The sequence below is a fragment of the Colossoma macropomum genome, unplaced genomic scaffold (assembly GCF_904425465.1).
Source record: "Colossoma macropomum unplaced genomic scaffold, Colossoma_macropomum, whole genome shotgun sequence".
In the NCBI taxonomy this organism is placed as follows: domain Eukaryota; kingdom Metazoa; phylum Chordata; class Actinopteri; order Characiformes; family Serrasalmidae; genus Colossoma; species Colossoma macropomum.
Genome location: NW_023494793.1, coordinates 9,296,461 through 9,320,446, shown reverse-complemented (window position 1 = coordinate 9,320,446; position 23,986 = coordinate 9,296,461). Strand labels below are relative to the sequence as shown.

At 37.8% G+C, this 23,986-nt stretch overlaps 2 protein-coding genes across 7 annotated transcripts; one reads left to right on the top strand and one right to left on the bottom strand.

Moving 5' to 3' along the window:
* Positions 1-9,278, bottom strand: gpr173 (G protein-coupled receptor 173). Its single transcript, XM_036578416.1, has 3 exons — positions 8,600-9,278; positions 8,239-8,427; positions 1-2,334 (listed from the first exon to the last, which is right to left on the bottom strand). The coding sequence occupies exon 3, from the start codon at positions 2,090-2,092 to the stop codon at positions 929-931; it is 1,164 nt and encodes a 387-aa protein (XP_036434309.1). The 5' UTR covers positions 2,093-2,334; positions 8,239-8,427; positions 8,600-9,278; the 3' UTR covers positions 1-928.
* A 4,943-nt stretch (positions 9,279-14,221) lies between these two features.
* On the top strand, positions 14,222-22,805 carry foxp3b (forkhead box P3b). Of its 6 annotated transcripts, none has more exons than XM_036577982.1 (13): positions 14,222-14,251; positions 14,997-15,060; positions 16,882-16,926; positions 17,048-17,196; positions 18,166-18,274; positions 18,617-18,755; positions 18,928-19,026; positions 19,144-19,231; positions 19,908-19,982; positions 20,211-20,349; positions 20,637-20,713; positions 20,854-20,955; positions 21,397-21,705. In XM_036577982.1, exons 4-13 carry the CDS (start codon positions 17,050-17,052, stop codon positions 21,634-21,636), a joined length of 1,215 nt encoding a protein of 404 aa, XP_036433875.1. In that variant the 5' UTR covers positions 14,222-14,251; positions 14,997-15,060; positions 16,882-16,926; positions 17,048-17,049; the 3' UTR covers positions 21,637-21,705. The 6 variants fall into 6 exon arrangements, with proteins under 6 accessions (XP_036433875.1, XP_036433878.1, XP_036433873.1 ...); XM_036577985.1 differs by lacking the exon at positions 16,882-16,926 and adding an exon at positions 22,321-22,805 and having other exon boundaries at positions 14,223-14,251; positions 21,397-21,518; XM_036577981.1 differs by lacking the exon at positions 14,222-14,251 and adding an exon at positions 14,285-14,314.
* Positions 22,806-23,986: the final 1,181 nt, after the last annotated feature.

Genomic DNA, 23,986 nt, shown 5'->3' with positions numbered 1-23,986 from the left:
GAGCCAAATGTGATTATGCACTGAATCTGACATAGCTTCAACTACTTCCTTCAGATCAATGATGTCTTTGGTGCATGTAGCAGACAAAAAACACCATTCCTTGTTCTTTAATCTGTAATGTCTAAGAGAATCGGAGTTGCCTATTTTCTATTATTTATTCTAATTGGACACTCCAAAGATTAACATAAATGTACCAGTTTTGGCCAATTTAAGCTCTCAGCATTAACTTTACATGGAGACTGCATACATCATTTTCTCCTTAAACATAATACATGCATGCACAAAATAGTTTTTGATTTCTGCAAAATTTGCACTTTAGTAATTGGTCCTTAAAATAATGCTGTGCAAAGAGTGTAGATTTCTGCTGTTTATTAACAATGTTTTGATATCTAATATATATTTCTGGCTGAATAATAGTCTTCAGGCTCAATTAAAGGGTTTGATAGTTTACATGTGATGCCATTAGATAAAGAGAGGTGTTTATTTTTACAGAATCAATCACATTTGGCCCTTTGTGATTCAGTCCTCATACAATTGGTCACTTAAAATAATTGGTTTGGTATGAAAACAGTTGTTTTTTTCATTATAATTATACCCCTGTTTTTAAGAATGATAGCACCCTCATGCTTGTGGTAAACAGCACTCAGGACTGTTTATATATAATTTAGTGATTCACATTTTTGCCCAGAAACCTTTCCCTTAAAAATCAGCAAGAAAAAAGAAGATAGAACATTTAGGTGACAGCAGATGCTTTTTTTCCATGATACGCACCATTTTAAAGCATCACGCACTGCGTCAAAGGCCACAGTAACAAAAAATGTCCCTCATGCCTTCATCATCAAATACATTTAAACATTTCTTACTGTTTAGTTGTCACCCACAACAAGAGAAAGAATAGTAAAGAAAAAAAACGAATGAACATTTGTCTTTACATGACACAGTAAGGCTCACGGGGTAGTTGAGGTTTAGTTCTACAACAGGGAGGCAGGTGGGCCAGCAGACCCTTCTTCAGGTCCTTGTTAAGGAAAAAGCAGATAATGGGGTTTACCCCTGCCTGGGCAAAACTCATCCACACCGTAGTGGAGAGGTATCGGTGTGGGATGGTGCATGCCTTCACAAAGACCCGCCAGTAACAGGCCACAATGTATGGTGACCACAGCACCAGAAAAAACAAGGTGATCACGTAAAACATCCTGCCAAGCTGCTTCTCTGCCTTGAATTCCTCCATGCCAAGCAGCCGTCGGTTCTGGTTGTGCAAGTTCTGCCTGATGCCCAACAGGGTAGGTGGCATTGGGCCCCGTCCGAATCCTGCAATCCAGTTGGCGGCCGCCTGGCCAGTGGCTCCAGGCCCATGAAAGGTCCAGTTTTGGCTGATGGCTGGAACCATCTGGACGGGCTTCATCTTGCGGTGTTTGTACTCAAAGAGCAAGAGCTTCATGTAGACCACGTGAGTGGCCAGGATCAGCACAGCCAGCATAAGCATGAAGCCCAGTGTGTCATTGGCCTTGAAGTAGCGATGCTCGAAAATGCACTGGTCTTCTTCACGAATGAACTTGTAGGTACCTACATCAAAGACAGGCGGGAAAGCCATAGCAACTGACAGTGTCCAGACCATACACACCACAGCAACACAGGTCCAGAAGGTCATGCGCTTAGAGTAGAACCTGTGATGTGCAATGGCCATGTACCGTGTGACGCTAATGCAGAACAGCATGAAGGCGGCATGGAAGCAGAAGAGCACAGCCATGAAAGCCACCACCTTGCAGCTGAGTACACTGTAGGTCCAGGCTGAGCCATTCTTGATGGACACTAATACAAAGGGGAAGCAGACTGCTGATCGAATGGTGTCAGCCAGGCAGAGGTCCAACAGGAAATAGTATGGGGCCTTGTGTAGGGCCCTGTCCCTTAACACTAGCAGAGAGACCACTAAGTTGCCCACAAGGCTGATGCATATGATCAGCCCTAGAAGGACAAGCTTAACATAAGTGGACACAGCCGATGAAGGCCCTCCACCCACCATTCCACCTGTGGTAGCCACAACTGCTGCCAGGGGGTTACTGGGCCCATCACTGCTCTCGTTTCCGTTGGCCATCCCTCTTTCTGCTCTGACTGCAGAGCTTCTTCCTCTCCTTTGGAACAAACACCTCCTTTTCTATCACCTCCTCCCCCTCCTCCTCCTCCGCCTCCTCCGGCTGAGCTGTCTTTCGTCTTCGTGGTTGCCTCTTGTTGTTGTCTCACATAGAGCAGGAGAAGCTGGTTCTGCATTGCCCCATTTTGCAGTTCTCGTTGGAGCTACTTTTCAAAACTGCTTCCTTTTGTCTCCTCCTCTTACACCTATGAATAAAGTAAAATAGTTATTGTTTTCAATGTGGCAGTAATTTCGAACTTTGCGTAAGCTTTGTTCAAAGTTAACAGATTTTTGTAAAGATGAAAATGTCTGTACCATAAAAGTATTTAACCTGGCACATATATGCTGTTTGAACGGAAAAATGGCTAAAAGCATTGCTACTTTTAGTGGCAAATGCATTTTATTCTATTTCCCCTAAACCAAATATGATAAGACTCATTTTTATTTTATGAAGAAATCCAACTGAAGTAGTGTTGGGACACTATTGTTGGGATGTCTTCACAATTTGTATGATAAATAGAGACTACTTGTATGTTCTGTGTTATACCCATCTATATTGATATATCACGCTACCATTACCATATCTGACTCTATATTCTCACCATTTTGGAGTTAATGAGCATGTTTCCTTTTTCCCATTAAAATCTGCACTGCCTAGTGTACTGACAGTTCTAGACCATATTCATAAAGCTTCTAAGAGTTAGAAGCCTGGATGAGATTATTTTCTTACTTACTAAGACCTTACTAACAGAAACAGAACCTAGATCAGAACTCAGAGAAGCTCACTGAATACAGTATGTGGTCTGTGCTTGATCTCCTTAACCACCTAGTCTCAACCTTAGCATCTTATCCTTCTACACTCACTCACCAGATATACAATTACTAGGCTCAAACCCTGTCTCTCCTGATGCTTTTTCACCTCATGGAAACTACAAAGATTCTGACCATGGGCCACTCCCAGCAGCTCCCCTTATTAGCTTCCCAAAAGGCAAAAGCATGTTTAGCACAGCAGGCATTCAGCTGTGCTGTACTTGCCTGCAAAACTGAATCAGATGCCCAGTGCAGTATATTGAATTTTTATTGTTGGGTCCTGTTTGAGGTGAAGTGCCAAGATGTGCCTGTACAGGTCAGCGAGCTTAGCCTCAAAAGAGGGCGCAACAGCTATTTTAAAGATCATCGAGGTCTCCAGACCACAAGTTTTCCAGATTTTATTTCCTCATCTTAAACTGCAATTCAAAGACTTAAACAAGGTCCACAATCCAGCGTGCCTGCTGTAAAGCAAAAGGCCATTGATTCACCCACTGCACACCAGTGTAGTTGGAGAGGTGGATCAGGGGTCAAGAGAAGTGCAATATAGTGGAAGATTGGATCAGGAGTCAAGAGTGGTGATGAGGATATGGTAAAAACCAGTCTGTCCTCGAAATAAGATGTGTGAAGATAACAGATGCTAACAGATATTTTGATTCATGAAACATTGTTTAATACTGTTCCTCTAAACCCTCCATCTGGACATTTTAGCCTTCTATTCATCTTGTGTACACCAAATGCAATGCTAAAAAAAGCTGGGTAGGCTAATTGATTTTCAGACTGATTCTTGATGCAGAGTCCCTCTACAATCACCCAACAGTGTGCACCTAATTGAAAATAAGCTACTATATTTGATATCTCACAGGTTCAGAAAGTGTTTACAATAATGATGAGAGACTGTGGGAGTGAACCAGTCAGGGTCTGTACCCGACTGATAATCAGTGATCACTAAAAAACTTTTGCAACTTGAACAGATAACAATTGATCCGATTTCCTATTGTTTGTAGCTTTTAACAAATGTTTACAGTAAACTCATTTCCATTTGACTTCTTTCTTTAATATGGGTCTTCTCGAAGCAAATCTGGATAGTTTAGGAGCTAGGACCTCCTTAAAATTTGAACATCAAGAATATACTGCTTTTCCCATTTTAACATTCTTGGCTAACACATTCATGTCCAATAACTAAATTTGGTATGATAAGGGAAAATACCACAGTTTCTTTTTTCTGTTTGGTTTAAAGTGATGGAATTTTGTATTATTATACCATGGATGAACATCTAACACTACTCATTTCGTTATGTACGTATGTATTTATGTATGTACATACCTATAATAAAAATGTGAATTGTCTTATTGTGTTAAAAATCAGTAGTCCAGTGTGACCAAAAGACTGAACTTAATGAGATTTTACCACTCACCATATTATTATTTTTTTTGCTATATGGTTTGATGGATTTGAAACATTTCCTTGGGCAAGCTCTGACAACATATGGACATATGGAAATTTACAACTCCAGATATAGACATTAATGAGTTAGGGGGATAGAAAAGGCATTTATCACTTATGGAAGAAATAAAACTGTTTTGTGTTTCATTTAACTTAATGTTCCTGGGATACAAACTTTTCAGAAACCAGCAACACTAAACTGAACATCAGTCAACATTTCTCACAATAGCCAATCTCTGCTTTTAGTCTTTTCAAAGGTTCTAGATTTAGATAATCATGCCAGATTTATCAACATGCAGCTAATAAATATTTCAGTGGGGTTTATTAGACCTCAAATAGCAAAATTGACAAAATTTCTGGGTTCGCAATCAAATACTAAGGGGCCCCCCAACCAGTTTGTATTTTTGGTCTATTCTAGCCCCCAGAAAACCTGAATCAGGTTTGTCTCTAAAACAGAAACGCTCAAAAAATGACATTTACTTGCAAAACAAAAATGTATGTACAACAGTACCATTAAAAAAAAAATAAGTGGCACAATTTACTATTCACACATACTGACTCAGTTTTCCTTTATCAGGGTGTGAACTGAATTTAACATCTCTCCAAAGGGGCAGATTTGTAGGCTACATGTCAGTTGTAAACACAAATCAATCAATAGTCCCCTGAAAGGGAAAAGCAGGGCTCCTGTAAGCATCTGCTGTAGCATGCTGAGGAACATCTTCTGCTTCCCTCTCAGCACACAGCAGATCAGCTGTTCCCACCACACGCAACATGGCATGCCAGCAACTAGTCTGTCACAGTGATTACCTCACTTGTTGCTAGGTTACAACACCTAACATCACTTTTTGTATGTTGAGTGTGGGTATCTCTGTAGATAGAGAGGCAGAACGATGGGGAGTGGGAAAGAAAGGTGGGGGAGGGAAAGATAATCACCCATGATCTATGGTGAGGTTGAGAAACCATTTAATTATGGAGATCGAGATGTAGGATCCCAGTAAAAAAAAAGGCTAGTTAGTGAATTCAGACAGCTACCCTTCTGTGATGACACTGGGAGCACTTACTGGACCATTTGTATTAGCTGTGACTGGCTATCAGATTTTACTTCAGAACTGTTTGAGATTATTGAGAACCCTAGGTGATTATTACAGAGTATCGGACTCCAACAGTAGAGAGAACAACATCGACCTATTGTTTTAGAGCAGTCATACTAATGTACTTCTGTCACAGCAATTACAGCAGCTTGTTGCTAAGCTACAGGGCCCTTCTGCCTCATGCCGTGTGTGCGTGCGTGTGTGTCTTTCTAAGACTCAATGCACTCAAATTTGTATGTGTTGAGGTGAGGTGGGAGGGGAAGTAAGGCTCACCAGATGCAATCAGCTACACGAGAAGAAAAGTGAATGTTTTGTTTTTTAGATAGTGGAACCAAAGCATACGAGTGCATATCAGTAATCCAGCATTACTTCAAACTGTATGTTCTGTTAAGAAAAAAAAATGTTTGCCTGACAATTCAAGACCCAATAATAATGAGGATAGACAGAAACTACCAGAATCTTACTGAACAAATCTGTTTTTATTTGACTAAATCAAGACAAATTTATGCAAAAGCTGACATCAAACTGAGAAACAGTCAAAATGAACTATGTGTGGTACCACTTTACTGAGACAGGCCTAGGTGTCAAATGTATGTTTTTTTTTACTTTATAACCATCATGTGTTTGAGTGTGTCTATGGCAAAATTCTGGACAATTGTGCATGACTCTGAATGCTCATTATGCAGCTGACAACTTGATTAAAAAAGTAATTAAATGACACTGGTTTCTGGACTGCATAATGATGATGTTACCTACACAAAATATAAAAATACAGATTTTGCACCTGTATTTTAACTTTTGGCAAAGGCAGCTGGAACATATACATTTCAGTGCCCACAAAATGAATGACAGCTAATAATCTAACAGGTGTGACTTCATCCTCTCAAATTTAAAAGGAAAGTAAGATCTTAGGTCTACTTATCAAGACTGTAGATGAATCAGAGGAAACCATATATTTCCAAGAAATATGACACCCAATGTTATATTAGATATCAGTGAGTTTGGGTTGCTCTGGTTATCTACATTGTCAGAAAGGCAGTTGACATAAATGCAAAAAGACAGCACACTTAATTTTGTCAGTAAGACCTTTTGATATAGCAGTAAGTGTAGGTAAACCTACCTACCTACCTATTTATGATAGCTATCTATCAGATTTAACTACTGTCGATGCATTTTGAAGTACCAGTCATTCTAAAAGAAAAAAATTAAAAGGAACAGAAGTTCATCGTATCTATGACTTCTTATGTCAGATCCTTAATGCTGAGAATGTCTATGGTATCCCAGAATGAGTATTATGATGAAAAAATGAAAATATAAACCCTGTCTGATTATTTGCTTTTGTATTCTCTAAATATATTAGTGCATTGAAAATTACATAAATACGTTTGTGAAATTTCTTTTTAAATGAATCATATTTAAAGCCCCCCACCCAATCCACCAGTGATCATTAACGACACCACAGTTAAGCTTATGCAACACACAAAATACGTGTAAACAAAGAGATCGTGCGTTATGCTAATTACTCGTTGATTAACTAATAGGCAAACGTTTAAATGTATATTACGATTGGAATCTTTATGTTTGCCTTAAATTTAATGTCGTTTTAATAGCGAACGCTCCGGGAGGAGTCTGCTAAAATGGGAGTTGGTTGGAGGCAGAAGGCCGCGCCACAGTCAAGAACTGGATAGCAACAGCAGGGCGTTATTTTTTTCCCCACCGCTTTTCCGACACACCCCACCTCCGTGCTAGGATTGGCTAGAGATGGTCCACTTCCAGCGCTGTGATTGGTTAGTAAGGCACACTCACGAACAGTCTGCCGTATCTGAGTATGAACTACTAGCCAATCCTAGCAGGGCAGGGCGGGGCCTGTCGGAAAACAGGTGGGGAAAAATAACGCCAACAGCAGCGAGCACTGCTACCCCTTTCTTTCTCTAAGGGAGGAGGCGACACGGAATGAATTCAACATCCAAAAGAGCCAAAATTGTTTCAACTTCTCCACACAGATCACGTCGGTGCAGCTAAAAACAAATAATAAAATAATAACAGGTTCAGTTCTTAGTCAGGTCTTCCCCTCTTAGTCTTGGTCTGTATTAGGCTATTGTGTAGCCATAAGAATGAGCTGCGCCACACTGGCAGGTTTCAGCGTCTTCTGAAGCCTAGCTCCTCCTGCATTACTCGCACTATAAAACATCATTCCCATGACAAGAAGGGGGGCTGAATATGTGATCGAGAAACTAATTCATGGCTGAGATCTGGTGACGAGACCCTCGCAGCCAATGCCAATGCGTCTAAATGCCTACGCAAAAGTGCAAATGACTTGTATCACAGTGTCTATATGCACGAGACAGAGCAGTCAGAGTCGCACTTATAATGTTTGATGCCTTCATTATGTCTCGGGTTCAGCTCAGATCTGTTTGGGCCACAGGCCTCCATTATTCATATACACAAACAGCAACCGTTTGTGTGTGTGTGTGTGTGTGTGCGTGCGTGCATGCTTTGGTGTGCATGTTTCTGTGAGGGTGAAATAACAAGTGGATAAAAAGGCCTACAGTTCAGTCAGTGAGCAATAAGGTAGCCCCTGCGACAAGAGAGAAGAGACGAGAGACAAGGATACTTTGCCTTTCACAGAAGGGCTCAGATTGACATCAGTGGTTGTTTCTCAAGCCTTTAATAAATGATGCTTCTCCTAAAAATTCTACCTTTATTAAATGGTTCAGAACAAGAGAATGTGTGGTTGTAATGGATGTGATTGATGGATATCTTACCTGGAATCCTCAAGCCTTCATCCGAGACAATGGCTTTGGCTTCGGCTGTGGGCCTGAACGGGAGCTTGTTGCAGTTAGCAAGCCACGAAAACACAGAAAAGGAGGGGAAATGTGTCTTTTGGCACCGACACACCTCACACAGTGGATCCAACATGAATCCAACCGGTAATCCAAGATCGATTTCACGTCCTTTGCCAAGTAACAGAGAGCAGAAGGATTAGATGAATAAATAAATAAATTAATTAATGAATGCACAGGATGGTTACGTCCGTGGAGAAAACAATATAACGCAAAGTTAGATTATTAATTTCATTATTAAAGTCTGTGCGAAACGCCGTGTGTAGTAATTCAGTTAGCTTACGTGCACACGGGTTTCAGAAAGCGAGAAATATCGTTTCCTCTTTTTTCGTGTGCATGTCATGTCTCCGGGTTTTCCATAAAGCCAGCGCGAGCCTCGAACAGTAGCTATATTCCCCTCCACAACCGCGGCACAATGAAATAAATAAATGGAGCCTTGCCAGAATGGTGCACGGAGCTGCTGGCTGTTTATGGGAGAGCCCTGATAAATAATCCACTGATAGAGGCTCGGTGTGGCGGTCAGGTGCGCAGGACTGCGTTCGGAAATAGAGTCTGGAGACTGGATCTGGCTAACAGGGGGCTGTGCGGCGCGGCGCAGGGCTGCTGCTGCTGCTCTGTTCCTCTCTGCCTTTCGTCTTCGTCTCGCTGGAATCTCAGCCGTTGTAGCTACGCACGTTTCTCTTAACGGACCTTTCGGCCCATCTTGTGCCGAACTTAATCCGTTTGATGGGATCAAGCATCAGCCCTGCGCGTGTCTTCACCGCTCAGCCTCGTCCTCTGGCATCCTCATCCTACGGGCGCCCTATATACCTAAACACACGCGTCTGTTTGGGTGGAGAACTCGCAGAAAGAGCCAGTACCCCTCCTCATGGCCGTCCGCGGCGATCACGACATGCGGGATGGAGCCGGATGGAGAAGGAAAACGTAAAAGGAGGAGAAACGAAACGGTTGTTTTTGCGCGGTGAGCGGGGGAGAGCGTGTGCTCGCCCAGCCTCCGGCACTCGGCTGCTTTCGGAAACACTCGGCTCCGCTCGGCTCGGCTGATGCGAACTTCCAGTTGGCCCACATTCCCCCTTCTTATGAATGAGGAATGAGCTGAGTGTGCTACACCACTTTTTCTAAGGTGTTTAATACATAGACCTGGATAGACATACAGACAAACTGATAGATGGGCGGAGGAATAGCTAGATAGATAGATAGATAGATAGATAGATAGACAGACAGACAGACAGATAGATAGATAGATACTCCGCTTATTCTTTCAAATGCACAAACCTCTCTTATTATTAGTGAATAGAAGCATATGAAAGTATGCACATATATGCATGAAAAATCACGTAGGAATGTACAATGGCCTCAAAACGTATTTGAAGATGAAAATCTTCAAACTCCACCTTAAATGCAATAATTACTGTTAAAACTTTTGGACTTGGGTGTGTAGGTCAAAAACAACTGTACATAGCACAAATAACCAAATGACTTCCACATCAAAGGCCAGAAAAGCCACAAAGTTCAAAAATCTAGACCGACATATCAAACGTTTTTCTTTATTTGCCAGACATAGGTGCTCAAGTGCAAAGTGCACAGCAAATAAATACAAGAACTCTAGACACACCTGGGCTGCATTCAGCCCTGATAAAATAGAGCAAAACGTTAAATGGAAATGGTGGTGTGTTGAACATTGTGTTGTGTTATGCAAGCATTGAAATTATGGCAGCTGAGAAGGCCATTATTGGTGCCTTTTTCAAAGAATTATCAGGGCCTGATAAAATTGGTTTAAAATAATTAGCTAAATGAAGTTAATCATATAAACAACCACATTACAAAGTTACAAAGAAGATGGGCCTTTAAAAAGTGTTTAAGACATTTATATCATACTTAAATATGTATTTAGTTCATTGTGTTAGGAAACTTAATATGAAAATAAGTGCTATTTATTTTAAACAGACAATTCCAAGAGATCTGGCAAAGCATTCTTTCAAAAAGTGACCAGTGTGTTTCAGTTATGTTTGAGCAGTTTCTTTGCAGACTTGTACAAATTTGAATCCAAAATGCATAAGTACACGTTTGAGTTCATGATTCCATCAATGAACACAAGTTCACCAACACCATCTTAAGACAAACAGCCCTGGACTTGATGTTTCTGCTTCTGTGCATTGCAATATCTTTAGTGCAGTCTGGTTTGAGGTTTTCTTCAGGGTATCTCTACACTAAGAGTCTACTATTAGTTTCATGTTGTTCTAAAATTGATTTTTTCTGAAACAAATATCATTTTGTTAAAGCATTTTTTGAAGTAACCTAAATAACAAAGTTTTTAAGGTTTACCAATGGTTAAATGTGTTAAAGTGTCCAGATAATTTTGGGGTCCACTATAAATGCAGTATTCCTGTAATATATACTTTTTCTATTAAGAATGAGAAGTAACACATGAAAATGTACAGGGATATAAAACTGAAGTCAGTCAGATTGGAGTGACAGATAATGCTTCTAATCATCTTAATTTACGTGTGTACAATGGTTCCACATAAAATATACTCCATCATCTTGTTGCCAAAAATAAGTAAATCTGAAACATAGTGTTAATGTAATTTATTTTGGAACTGACGTACACATTTATAACCCACTAGCTTATTTTTTCACTGTAGAGATCAAAAATCAAAAACTGCTTCTGAACTCACCACTGTGAGTTGAACCTTAAAGTTTTGTGGTCATATTGGAAGAAACATCACAGTTTATAAAATAAAGGTTATACATAACAAAGCAAGACATATACAGTAAATAGACAGTTGGTTTTTCATCTGTTTACCCAACTTGTATTAAAAACCTTTAAGTGCAGCAGTGATTGAAGGCCATAGGACACTGCAGTCATAGGACTACCTATTACTGATTGCTGATTGCAATCCACATGGAAATCTGATCGCTCTGCTTTGTTAGATGCTTGTCCTTAAACTCTTCATGGTGCGTATTTGATTGAAGCGAAGAGTGTGGCCTGCCAGCTCACCTGGTGGGCCCTTGGTGCAGTAGCATTTAGACTGTCTGTAAGTTGCTGGTAAAAAGGTGTTTTGTCTCTGCGTGACACGATGCTCTGCCGTGTGCCCTTATGCCTACATGAACAGCTGTTCGAACCGCTGGAAGCCCGGAGAACAGATGGCCTCACCTGACAAAAGGAAAAAGAGCCGAGGACACACAAGCAGTCGTTGGAAAGGATTAAAACTGAGGATGCAGTAGTCAGTCTCTGTGAGAGAGTTAAGTGTAACATTAAATATTTAAGTATTCCCAGTTGGATAAAGATTTAATGCTCACACAAGTAATTTTTGAGTTCATGTTCTTAGATGGACTGAAAATCATTTCTATAAACTGAAATCATATGACTAGCATAATGGTAGTTGGTAGAATGAACTAATCCACTGAACAACCTTGTAATGTTATAAAATATGGTATAATAATGAATGGTCCAATATAATATAAGATCCTTGTTCACAATATGAAGAATATTCATCCTTATGTGGGTTAATTATAGTAATGTTGTTGACTATTTAGGCATCCAAGTGTGCCTTGAAGAGTCAACAGTGCCTTATAAAGTCTCCAGACCTACTTTGAAATGGAAGACATGTCACATTTACTCCCTGAGTAAGGTCAGTTTATATCTTTGCATTCCGTGCGGTAGCGCCTCTTAGTGGGCAGAAGTTCACAATTATGATTTATCATTTTTTTGCAGCTCCTTGTTGCACAGTAAAACAAAAAGTGCGATACAAGGCTTCGGAATTTGTGTTTTGTAACATGGACTCCTCAGCACAGAATACCAATACAGGCCTTTTTCATATTGTAATTTCAGCACGAGAGAATTCATTACTTATTTAATGTCAATAGACCACACTTCTTTACTCGTTTGTAGACTGCCACGCTTTTAAGTCTGTATGTCAAAAATAAAGATTAGACTTGTGTTTTGCAGGGGCTATATTATGTATGTCAGCATTTGCTCTGCTCTATCTCCAAAGTAAGAACACATTCATGTGCATAGCGGTTTGAATAGTTTATGATTCATCACAGTGAAAACTAAATACTGCTCCTACGAAACTGTTTGCCTTAGCACATTTGTCAGCAAATGGGCACACAAACAGTGATGTTTATCATATTTTTCGGAGAAATCAGAATACTAGAGTGAATTGACAGGCTATGCGGTGTTCGACCGTTGACATTTGCCAACCACAAAAATAAGAAATCTGAACAAAACAGGCTGTCAGCGTGAAAATGCACGTCATCATTTGCCCCGTGAGGACAGTCCCAGGTGTGCAATTTGTTTTGAAGTTTTTTGTCGCCTTTCCCTTGCGGTTGATTACGTTCTACATGTATATAAATCACCAAAATCATTTGAATGTTGTTGATATTACAGAGATATTGCTGTTGGGTTAAAAAAATAAAAAGGTATCTGAAGAAATAAAGTGGCATTAATTGTTATTGTATAATGGCTTTATTGATAATGGTGATGATGACAACTACAGTGTTACATTAACATTTACAAGTAACACTGTTCTATGACCACAAACACACAATAAGCTTGAACAAAGTAAAAAGCTTGATCTAAGCCCCGATTCACACACTCACGCACAGGAGAATGTGAACCTAGGTCCAAAACTTCACACAAAATCATGGGTCATCTAGTTTCAGTGGCAATGCCACCCACATACAAAGCTCATATCTACTCACAGCTGAATCTCATACGTGCTTCACACCTACAAAGAGAAATACTGAGTCAGAGAAACATGATTCAAATTTTAGATGAGTCATTACAACAAAAAAGCAAGAATTTTCACATAGTAAAGAATGAATAAATGCGATAACAACAGCTAAAATTTGTAATCTCTGGAACATCTGGTACCCTTTGTAAAATAAGCAAAATGAGCTATTAGTCTGTTGTTTATCAGCTAGAGGCGGAAAAATTTGTATGGATGAATGGCATTAGATCCTTTTATTTGTGTATTCATGTCTCATCCAGTTTTATAGGAGAAGACTCAGTGCAATTCTTGCAAAGGAACAGGGCACAAAGTACTAAAAGCAGGGGTACCAATAATTGTGATGTTTGTTTGAGGGGGATAGTATGTACTGAAGAATTATATAGGGCAATCACATAACACCACATTGTACCAGTTAATCAAACCTATGCAGCTACATACAATATAAATTCTCCGTTCATCATACTACAAGCACATATCAAAGTGAATTAAGAACTTTTCATTAGTTCACAATGGAATTAGTATTACATTATTGCTGTTATTTACCTGAAATTTCTGAAAAAATTTCAAAGTACAGGAGTGACTGAAAGTGAAGAATGGACAAATAAAAGCATGTGGTGTTGGCTTATTTAGAAAATCGCTTCATAACCTGGTAGCATATCCTGACATCTTTAGGAATGGCCAGTAAATTGTTAAGTCTTATTTCAGTATTTTTTTTCCATGGAATTTTAGAATAAAAAAGGCTATGGATATTTGCAATCACAGTATTTTTGCAACATTTGTTGGAGTACAGGTTATTTGCTTCAACAATGGTTTGATTCAAGTTTTTAATTGAAAATGACCCACAAATGTTCATATAAGCTAAAAAAGATTTTACTGGCATAGTAAGCAATGGATGACAGATGGCTGTTGTTCTCACCGTCCTTGTGCAACTATTTTCATCACAGGACTGATTAGGCCATTGTAAGTAGATTGTGCAGTTTTCAGACGCGAATGATTAACTAATAGTTTTGCATTTAGAGTAAGGTAATTATTTTCCACACTGTTCACTATTCTGATTTGACCATAAAGTTTCTCTGCATTTCTTGCTGAAAACTTGCAAATTTCCTTTTTGATGACATTTAGCATTTTCTGAGTATAAATACAGGTTGGACATTGAGCACATGCCGCGTAATACTTTGAAAGGGAGGTGACAACTTAAGGTGAGTCTCAGTATGAAAAAGGTGCATTTTCTTATGCAGTGCAAGACCTTATGTACTTGCAAAGTAAGTAAACATTTATTTTTAATATTTTAAAGTAACATATATATGTAAAAATATACATAGTATATACACAGTGTTTTTGTATTATGTTTAGATCTAAATGTGCGTGAATGTTTAACTCTTCAGTAAAGGTGTGACAGAACGTAAAAATTTGAAATAGCATTATCTTCTTTGCTTATTTTGCTACATATAAGTAAGATATATGCACATATACATGTAAAACCTAAAATCACACCACTTCTGATGATTTAAAATAAGTAATCTCAAATACAACTAGACTGAGTAAAAATCAATCTCGCTTGTTTGTAATTTTGCAATTGCAGAAGTAGTTATGTATTAAATGTCATTAGATGATATTTAGTCTAATAGACTAACACTTTTTCAAATAGGAGTATCTAATGTAGATTACAGAAGTCAGTTTTTTTTTCTTCCATATGAGCCTTTCCTAACCACACAAAGTACTCTTGTAACTTCAGATCACCTAGAAGTGCTACAGGTACACAAGACTTTGACGTAGAAGTCTTTTCAAGTCTTTTATTTGTCTTAAAAAAGTCATCATAAAAGATAAAGGATCACATTTTTATGCAAACTTAGTTGATTATGGCCTTTACCATGGAGTTTTAACACCTTGGATGACAAAAAATAAGACTTTTACGTATTTTTTCTTCATTCTTGTCAACAACAGCAACACAGGAAGAGACGTGGAGGCACAAAAAAGTGCAAATCGAAGGTTGTGTGCTTTTGAGCAGGTAATTGTTTTCCCACTCAGTTGTTGTACAATGAGGACAAAAAATGCAATAAATAATTGAGTATAAATACATTTCAAGTATCTGTTCAACTGTAGAGGACTTGTGAATAGTGATTCATAGGTGCATGTGCTGGTTTTGTTTGTTTGTTTCTTGTTTTTCTTGTTTGTTGCTTGGTTTTCATTTTATTTTAGTATAGTTTGTTCAGGTAAAAGTATACATGCTCTTGTTTTTTGTGTGTTTCGTCATGAAATAAAAGATGTCACAATGTGCAGTTTTCAGGGTACATTTGCTCGTTGTGCATTACATGATGTCGTTTGCATTGTCTGTTTCTGCTCTGCATTGAAATGATTCCCTTATTTTTCTGAAAAGCAAAGTATCTTTAAGTATTCATATTGTTATTAGATTATCTAAATTGCAACAGAATCCATTTGTCTAAAAATACTTATGGAAAAACTTTTGGAAAGAATTTGAGTATCAGATGTAGGCCTTCTCCATAGAATATACAGTATAGACATTATACTATATGCAGTATAGATTCTAAAAATCTAGATATATTTTTATGTTTTATTAATGAGATTGGTAAAAATGCATATGTGGGTGGACTAATTGAAAGGTGTGCGTAGTCGCAATGAGGTTCTCTTGTGTTATATCACAGATGACTGTTGTTCATGTTGTATATGTCTTGGTGCGCATCATCCTGAAAATGAAAAACTCCTGAAAATAGTTTTGTTCACATGTTTTTGTCTGTGTAAACAATATGTGGTAGACTGAGTGGTTGGTAGAAACTGATTCCAGAAAAGACTTTTACCAGTTTCAGACCATAAACACTGTTGAATGGCTTTGTGGGAGAGTTGTGCGTAATAACGAAACGTTCCATTTTATGAAGAAAAAAAGAAGATTTGAAGATTTTGGGCAGTGAGTAATTTTCCATCACTGGGAAGGTCATGTCCAAAACCCCTTAGAGCAATTTGTTTATATACAAGCTCCTATCACTAAGCAGAACAATAGCTGTAGGCAGTATGTGTCAGGCGTTTTGTTATGAATAGGCCAATGATCACTTTGTTGGAAGTCTTCCAGTGCTGACTGTTAATATGATTGCAGCTGGCATCTGCAATTAGATATTATAGTTTGCTTACACTCACCAATTTTTATGTAATTCTTTTGTTTTACATTATTATTTATTTGTTTATTTACTGATATTTTGAGGCCATCAGAAATGTTCACTTCTATAATGTGCAACATTCAATTATTTATTTTTAATCCTGTGATCTCAGCTCAAGTGTTTTTTTGTACACAGAGATAATATCAGTAACCACAAAGATTGAGAACTTTCTCTTTCTGTGTGTACCTATATCCCATTTCCCCTTCCTGGCTTGCTTATCTTGTGCATGTGTTTTTTGCAAAATGCAAAGTGAGTGTACATGCATTCGTGTGTGAGTGTGTGTTTGCGTGCGGTGTGTGTTTGTGTGGTTTCCTGAGAGGTGGGAGAGGTCGATGTGCTTTTGAAATAGAAATGCATTTGCTCAACTGCTAAATTGAGATGGGTGAAGGGGTGTGAAAGGGGCTTCAGCTTAAATCCCTGTCTTTGGTGTTGCCCCATGGTCCGGCTTCCCCGTGAGAGCATGTGCTCTGTTTCGACAGCTTTGCTATCTCGTGCCAATGTACACATCCACCGAAGCAGTCATTCTACTTTCATTTATTTCCTTTCCCACCCTCATAATGTTAATGAAGGGGAAAAACCCTTGTGTTGTGTTAAAAGAAAAGCATTTACATTTCTGCCTCAGTCTTCATCTTTTGAGGATTTCTGATTGTTTTTTGCAGATATTGTGAAGTGAGCAAAAATTTGGAACAGCCAAGAAGCCAGAAGTAAAGCATTATCATTACGTAGTTGAAAAAGTTTAGTGCCTGACCTCCTGTTTATCTAGCTTCTATTTAGATGTAAACACGAATGTAATGCTTATAAGAGTTGCTTCTGTTTTAACTATAGGAATGCCACAGTCCAAGAGCGAGAGCGACAGGACGAGGTGCGTGAGGGATGTAGAAGGACGTCGTGTTCTGAAAGAGGAGCAGGAAGATAAGGTTGATGATCTAAATATCCATGCTTCAGTCCAGTCTGAAGAAAACCCTTCCTCTCAGGTAATTGGTGCAGTTTATGATTTTTGGTTTATTCCACATCAAATTATGACAGGTCAGACTATGGATTTCCTTGAAAAATCCAAATAACAAAAAAAAACTATGTAGTTCGTGCAACTATGCAGAATTTCGAAACTAGATTTTCAGTTATAAAGTTTGCCTTAGCAGGATCTAAATCATACCTTAAATATATTATAAATGTTGAGTTTAACTGCATACAGAATGATTCATCTGAGAAGTATTAATTAGTTATAAATACAACACTAAGAATGATATTTCACTTATTCAACTAGTTTCATATGAACGTATTGTCTCAAAGGTTTAGTTTTTGCAGCGGTCTTCTGCGTCAGATTGTGAAATCTTTCATCTTTAAAATGTAATCTTTGTTTAAACTTATTTTTGCAAATTTTTGTGAGGCACTTCTACATTTCTATCAGACCTATTATTATTATTATTATTATTATTTCTATTATTATCTGTATTCAATGTGCAAATTACATTATGAGTTTGAAATGAACTGCCACTAAAAATCCATTTGGGAAGACTGTTTGATCCTATATTTTCTCTAAAGGAAAAGTATTTATTTCCTTCTAATGTTCACTTGAATAAGGACAGTTATACCTCATTAATGTATAAAACATACAGGTTCGTTATGTTTCCTTTGGGGTTTCGTATATTTGTGCCTATGAGGTATTTGACCAAAGAGCACAACAGAAAGAAATAGTAAAACAGCAAATAGAAAAGCATTGGATTTCCAGATCTGTGATCCGATGTGGCTGACCGTAGGTGAGCTAGTGTGGAATTATTTTTGTCAATTTGTTTTAGTGAGAAATATGAAAAATGTTTCATTAATGCTTAGACAGGAAGCCCCTTGCCAGCTAAATGCTATAAATGTTAATGTATCAGTTAGCTATAAATTTGAAAATCTCTGTGTATATATGTGTGTTTGTCTCTGTGTGTTTGTCTCTGCAGAGTGCTGATAAAGCAGCGCATACACATATTCTTCAGTTAGCATTTCAGAGTCCTCAGCTGACCCAGAATAGACCATCTGTGCTCCGTTCCACCTCTCTACTACATCTGGGTTTGTATTGTGGCAAGAAAACATTCAATATTACGTTAAAATAACATTATTATTTTATCTAAGTTCCCTCGAGCTGCTGCTTGAGAACAAGATAAGAATGTATTTGCCTCGTCTTTGCCTCGAAACAGAATGATGAGCGAAGCAGAATACAGTTCGTTATTGTTTAGCAGGAAATATTTGTGACCCAGAAGTTGTACATCTTACATGAGTTATTATTCAAATCATTTACATTTATCATAATATTTAGTCAATTTTATTAAAATTCAGTAGTGATTGGCAAAAGTATTACAGTGCATAATTCTTCCATCACTCATTCATTTCCTTATTGTATTCTTTCTCCAGGACACACCGATTTTTCTCGTTTATCACCAAACGAGTGTGACCCAGCAGTCAACAGTAGAGAAAAGGCCACAGGATATAGCTCTAGTCAAGCTTTAGCTTTCATAAATCAGCGCAAAACACCCAGCATTCAGCTGAACAGGTCAGATTCTCTACTGCTCTTACTTTTTAATTTTTCAAACTATGAATGCAGTCAGTTGCATTTTAATTTAGCCAGCTCATGAGCAGCTCATGAGCAGACCTCCCAGAGCCCATATCTGATGATTGTGTCCGTTTACTGGCACATTTTGCCAATATACATTTATCCTTCACAGCCTTGTCCAATCAGAAGTGGTAAGCTGTCTTTTTGTCAATGGACGGTGCCGTTGGCCTGGCTGTGATGAAGCTTTTGAGGAGTACCCTGTTTTCCTAAAGTGAGTCTTCATCGTTTTTGAGGCGCTTTAGCCAAATTTGCCACATATCTGGCTACTCTTTGCCAGGCCTCTTGGTACCGTTTTTTTAAATAACCATACTTCGCTCTAATTGTCTAGACACCTGAACCATGTACACAACTGTGGAGAAAAAACTATTGCGCAATGGAGGGTACAGCAGGACAGGGTGCGGCATATGGAGAATCAGGTATATATGTAGTTGCATTCAGCAGGATAATCAGTGGGTATTTCAGAAATGAGAAACATTTTAGATTTGTTTAAGACATTGTTCTAGATTTCACTAGATTTCGTCTTGGCAAGTGAAGTCTTAAATCTTGTTAATATATCTAATATTTCCCATTATGAAATTGTTAGAAAAATATTAGATGACATTTCTAGATGACCTTATTGTTTTAATTAATTTTAGATAGAGAAAATGTCTTATTCTGTTGTCAGATGATTGTGCATGTTTAAGCATTATTTATTGAAATATAGTTACATAATGTCTATAATTTTGATTATTTCAAAAAATAAGCTTAAATCTTGTTAATACATCTAATATTTCTCATTATAATATTATTGAAAGAAAAAATAGATAATCTATTTCTAGATGACTTGTTTTAAGTAATTTTATGTAGAGAAATTGTCTTGTTCTTTTGGCAGATTGTACTTATGCATTAAAAGTCTTAGAAGTCAATTAGATGACTATATTTAAGATGTTTACACTAGACATTTTTTTGCAGTGTTGCTAGATACACTGACACCTTTTTATAAAATTATTCATTGAGATGTTTAGTCTTGAAACAAGTGTAGATACCAGTTACTGTTTTGTTTTGTTTTAAATTTTTCTTTGGTAATGCTAAAATGCATTCACTCTGTCTCAGCTCATTCAGGAGAGACAGAGACTTCATGCCATGCAGCTCCATCTAAGGCTGTCTGAACACAACTCAGCACACCCAGTAAGAAAAAAAAAACATATTTGCCCTCACCTCCATTTCCTCAAACTCTCAGACTCTGTTTATCATGAAACTGCATGCAAACCCATCTCTAATTGTCTAATTAACCACAAAAAAATCTGAGATTAACTTTGTTTATAGATGGTCCCATGTCATAGTTTTACCATTTCAAACAGTTGATGTTTCTCCTGTATTAAATGTATGGTGGTGTAATGTGTGGTTCTCTATCAGAGAGCAGGCCTAGGCTGGTGGAGTCCACTGGCAGCGATCATGCCCCCACCCGAGGAGCCAGATGGAGGGGCAGAGTGGGCCAGTGATGCAGCAGGACGCCAGGAATACTGGCCCACGCCTGCCCCTCACCTGCTGTCAGGTAACACCTACTAACACACTGAATTACCCAGGGCTGTCAGGATAGATAACACACATTCACATGTATGCACTTACATGCTAATGCAAGCCCACGCTCATGTCCTAAAAACCCTTTTGTCTTTCATTCACTGAAGATGACATTTTAACCCCCAGTAGTACAATGACACCATACCCATATTTGGATCGTTATAGGCTGTCAGCAGTAACATTTTTTGTCATTGGCATCATATGTTTTTTCCCAAAGCCTTACTTAAAATCCATGCCATAAAATATTTCTCTTCATAATAGATTTCATCAACAGTATGGAATGCTACAAATATGTCAATATTAGGCCTCCATATACCTATGCCTTTCTTATCAGATGGGTGAGTAAACAATGTCTGCAAATAATACAGCCATTATATTCCACTATGTTCTGATGAATTGATGCATTAGTATATGCATATATGACATTAAATGGAAACCCTTAGTGATGTTTTGTCTGCATGATTATTTTTTTCCATAGTCAATATTGGAGGCACCAGACAAGCGAAGAGCACTGAATGAAATCTACAACTGGTTCATTCGAATGTTCTTTTACTTCCGTCACAACACTCCCACTTGGAAGGTACTGTATCATGCTGAGATGTAGTTCAACTCATCCAGCCCATTTTAGTGCAGCTAATTCACAATCCTCTGAAATCATCCTAGGTATAAATAAAGGGTAAATAAGGACTTGATCCCACATCAAAACGCCTCCCACAAGTCATTAAAATTCTGAGAAACCCCAAATGTTATATGTAGGTGTGTTAGATCATCGTCGGCGCTAAACTCTTCTTGCCTCTCTTTTCCCTGGTGGATTGTCCACCCCTGACCCAGAGCTTTATGACAGTTTAGCCATTAGATGGCAGTGTTGACATGAAATCATATCTTAATATGTGAGTCCCCATCTCTGAAGACTGAAACTTCCTTTATTACTGGATTCTACTTTCAATTCATATTCAAATCATTCAATTCAAATCATAGTTTCTGTTGTCTTCTGCTGTCTGCAATTGTTTTTTGTAAGCAGAACGCAGTGCGCCACAACCTCAGCCTCCATAAGTGTTTCGTGCGGGTGGATGGAGGGAAAGGGGCTGTATGGACCGTGGATGAAAGGGAGTTTCAAAAGAAAAAGGGCCAAAAGTTCAACAGGTACTGCATGCTCTTTCAGGGCTTTTGCACATTCCATTCCAGTAGCAAAGGTGGGACCCTACTTCCAATAACAAGATGCCAAGTAATAGATACATGCTTTTGTTTTTTCTTGCCTTGACTGTTGTAATGAATTGCTCACAGGACTTCCTACAACCAGAACAAACTAAGTTGTGCAAAATGCAGCAGCAAGAATGTTAACATGTACTAGAAAAAAATAAGATCATATTAGACCAGTTTTAACATCCTCTACTAGCTGCCTGTTTCCTTTAGAATTGCCTATACAATTTTATTACTAGTTTTAGAATTTCTTAATGGTATAGCACCTTTATATGAAATTTAAAAAGAGTAGTGAAGCAGCCTTTGGTTTTTATATGCCAAAGATCTGGAATACATTATCAATAAATATTCGCCAAGCTCCATCCACCATTTTTCAAGACATATTTTTTCACTTTAGCATTTATAAGTTTTATTATTTTCGTTATTCTCACTGGCCTGTTACTTTTACATTATTTTCATATTATTTTAATTGTTCTACTTTTACTCTATTTTTTACTTTTCAGTTGTTATTATTTTTGTTGTTTTCTGTCATTCCTTTTATTTGATGCATTATTATTATTATTATTATTATTATTAGTAGTAGTAGTAGTAGTAGTAGTAGCAAAATCAAAGCTAGGTTGAATTAGAAATAATTTAGAATGAAAATAATTTTAATTAGTGTATTTTCTTAACCTTGTCCTTCTCCAGTCCTAATCTAGCAGATCAAATGGATTATTGTTTTTTTTGTTTTTTATTTGTTTTTTAGGGACTCTGGTTTGAAATGGCTGACACCTTATCCCCATTCTCCCCAAGTGTCTTAGGTTTCCCCAACTGAGACTCTCTTGCTGTCAATAATGGTGAAAAATGTTTTATTTTATTTTTTTTCATTTGACTTGTTTCAGTGGAAAATGCAGTGGAAAATACTTCATGCAGAATGTTATAATAATGCTAAACGAAATAAATTAGCGTGATTTGCGTGATTAAAGTAGACCTCTACAAAAAATTATCTATTTTTCAAACTTATATGATATTTTTAGTGTTTTGTTAACATTTAAATATAAGCCATGTGATCCTTTTTACTATGCTATTTTTATACTCAAACGTACAATAATCCAAAGTGGTGTCTCATAATTTGTCCTACTGCAGTAATCCAAATATGGGTGAGTCTTTAAAGAAGCTACATTGTATTAATATCACTTATGTGTATTGTGTCTATTATACATAAATGTTCCAGAATACTAACATTCAGCAATGTTTATACCTCAACCTTTAAATGACATTAAAACACTGATAGTGAAAAGACAAAACTGTTTGGAAAAATATGTTTGCAGTGAACAAGCATATTTTAAAGTCTGACTTTGTTGATGTTATGACAGTGCTTGGCCAGAAGAGGGGGACTGTGTGATAGAAGAGGTTGCCTTTGGGTGTGGTAACCCCTTTCCCTCTCAGTGCATTCAGGCAGAGACAAAATACATCAGATCTGTATAGAAATGAGTCAGACAAAATAACATCCAATTCTATGACACAGATTTGAGACTTTTATCATGGACACAGTAATAATGAAAAACACACAAAAAGCATGTGTGGGTGTTTTCTAATATGCACAGTACTGTGCGAATGTCAGAGATGGCCTGTCATTTATTTAATTTCCATTTAAAACAGCCTTTGAGAACAAGTTATTCATTTTTCCAGAGCTATTTCTGAGGAGATTACTTGTATAAGAAAGGGGAAAGTCAGGAAAATAAATGAAATAAAAAAAACCCAGAGCCCAGACCTCACCATCACTGAATGTGTTTGGGATTACTTGGATAATGAGGAGGAGAATGTACAACCAACTAAAACTGAACTTGGGAGGTGTGGAGTCTCCCAAAAGAATGGATGCTGTAATAAAGAAAAAGGGTGAATACACTAAATACTGAAAAATTCATTTTTTTCTGCTGAAAATGAACAACTTGCAATTCATGGAAATTAAATGAATCATCATCTGTGACTTTTGCACAGTGCTGTCTAATAATAATGAAAAACACACAAGACTATGTGCATGTGTATGTGTGTGACAATATTAAATGACTTAACTCTTATGAGTTTTATGTTTTATGCAGCCAGTTTTATCTTTGAAATCTGAATTCATCAAGCCTAAATAAAAAACCCTGAAAACTAAATGCGCAATCTTTGATCTTCATACAGCACACACATGTAAGCTTTTGTGCCATAGCTAGAAGAAGGGGTGTATAAATAAATGCTCTAGGTCTGCACCCTTGCGGTTCTCTGTTTTGTCTTCCAGCTCTGATGAAGCCTTCAGATCCCTCATGTTTCTCCTCCTTTCTCCTTTGTACACTCCCCAGCCTCCTCATACCTTTAAAGCCTTTTGTTCACCACTTCCCACGATCACTGCTGTGCACAGCACTGAGGAATGGTGACTTGTACTGTGA

Excerpts from the sequence above, each read along its gene's own strand:
- foxp3b (XM_036577982.1), top strand. The coding sequence starts at position 17,050 with ATGCCACAGTCCAAGAGCGAGAGCGACAGGACGAGGTGCGTGAGGGAT. Across the intron at positions 19,027-19,143 it reads GAGTACCCTGTTTTCCTAAA|ACACCTGAACCATGTACACA; the intron begins GTGAGTCTTCAT and ends CTAATTGTCTAG. Across the intron at positions 19,983-20,210 it reads AACACAACTCAGCACACCCA|AGAGCAGGCCTAGGCTGGTG; the intron begins GTAAGAAAAAAA and ends GTTCTCTATCAG.
- gpr173 (XM_036578416.1), bottom strand. The coding sequence starts at position 2,092 with ATGGCCAACGGAAACGAGAGCAGTGATGGGCCCAGTAACCCCCTGGCA.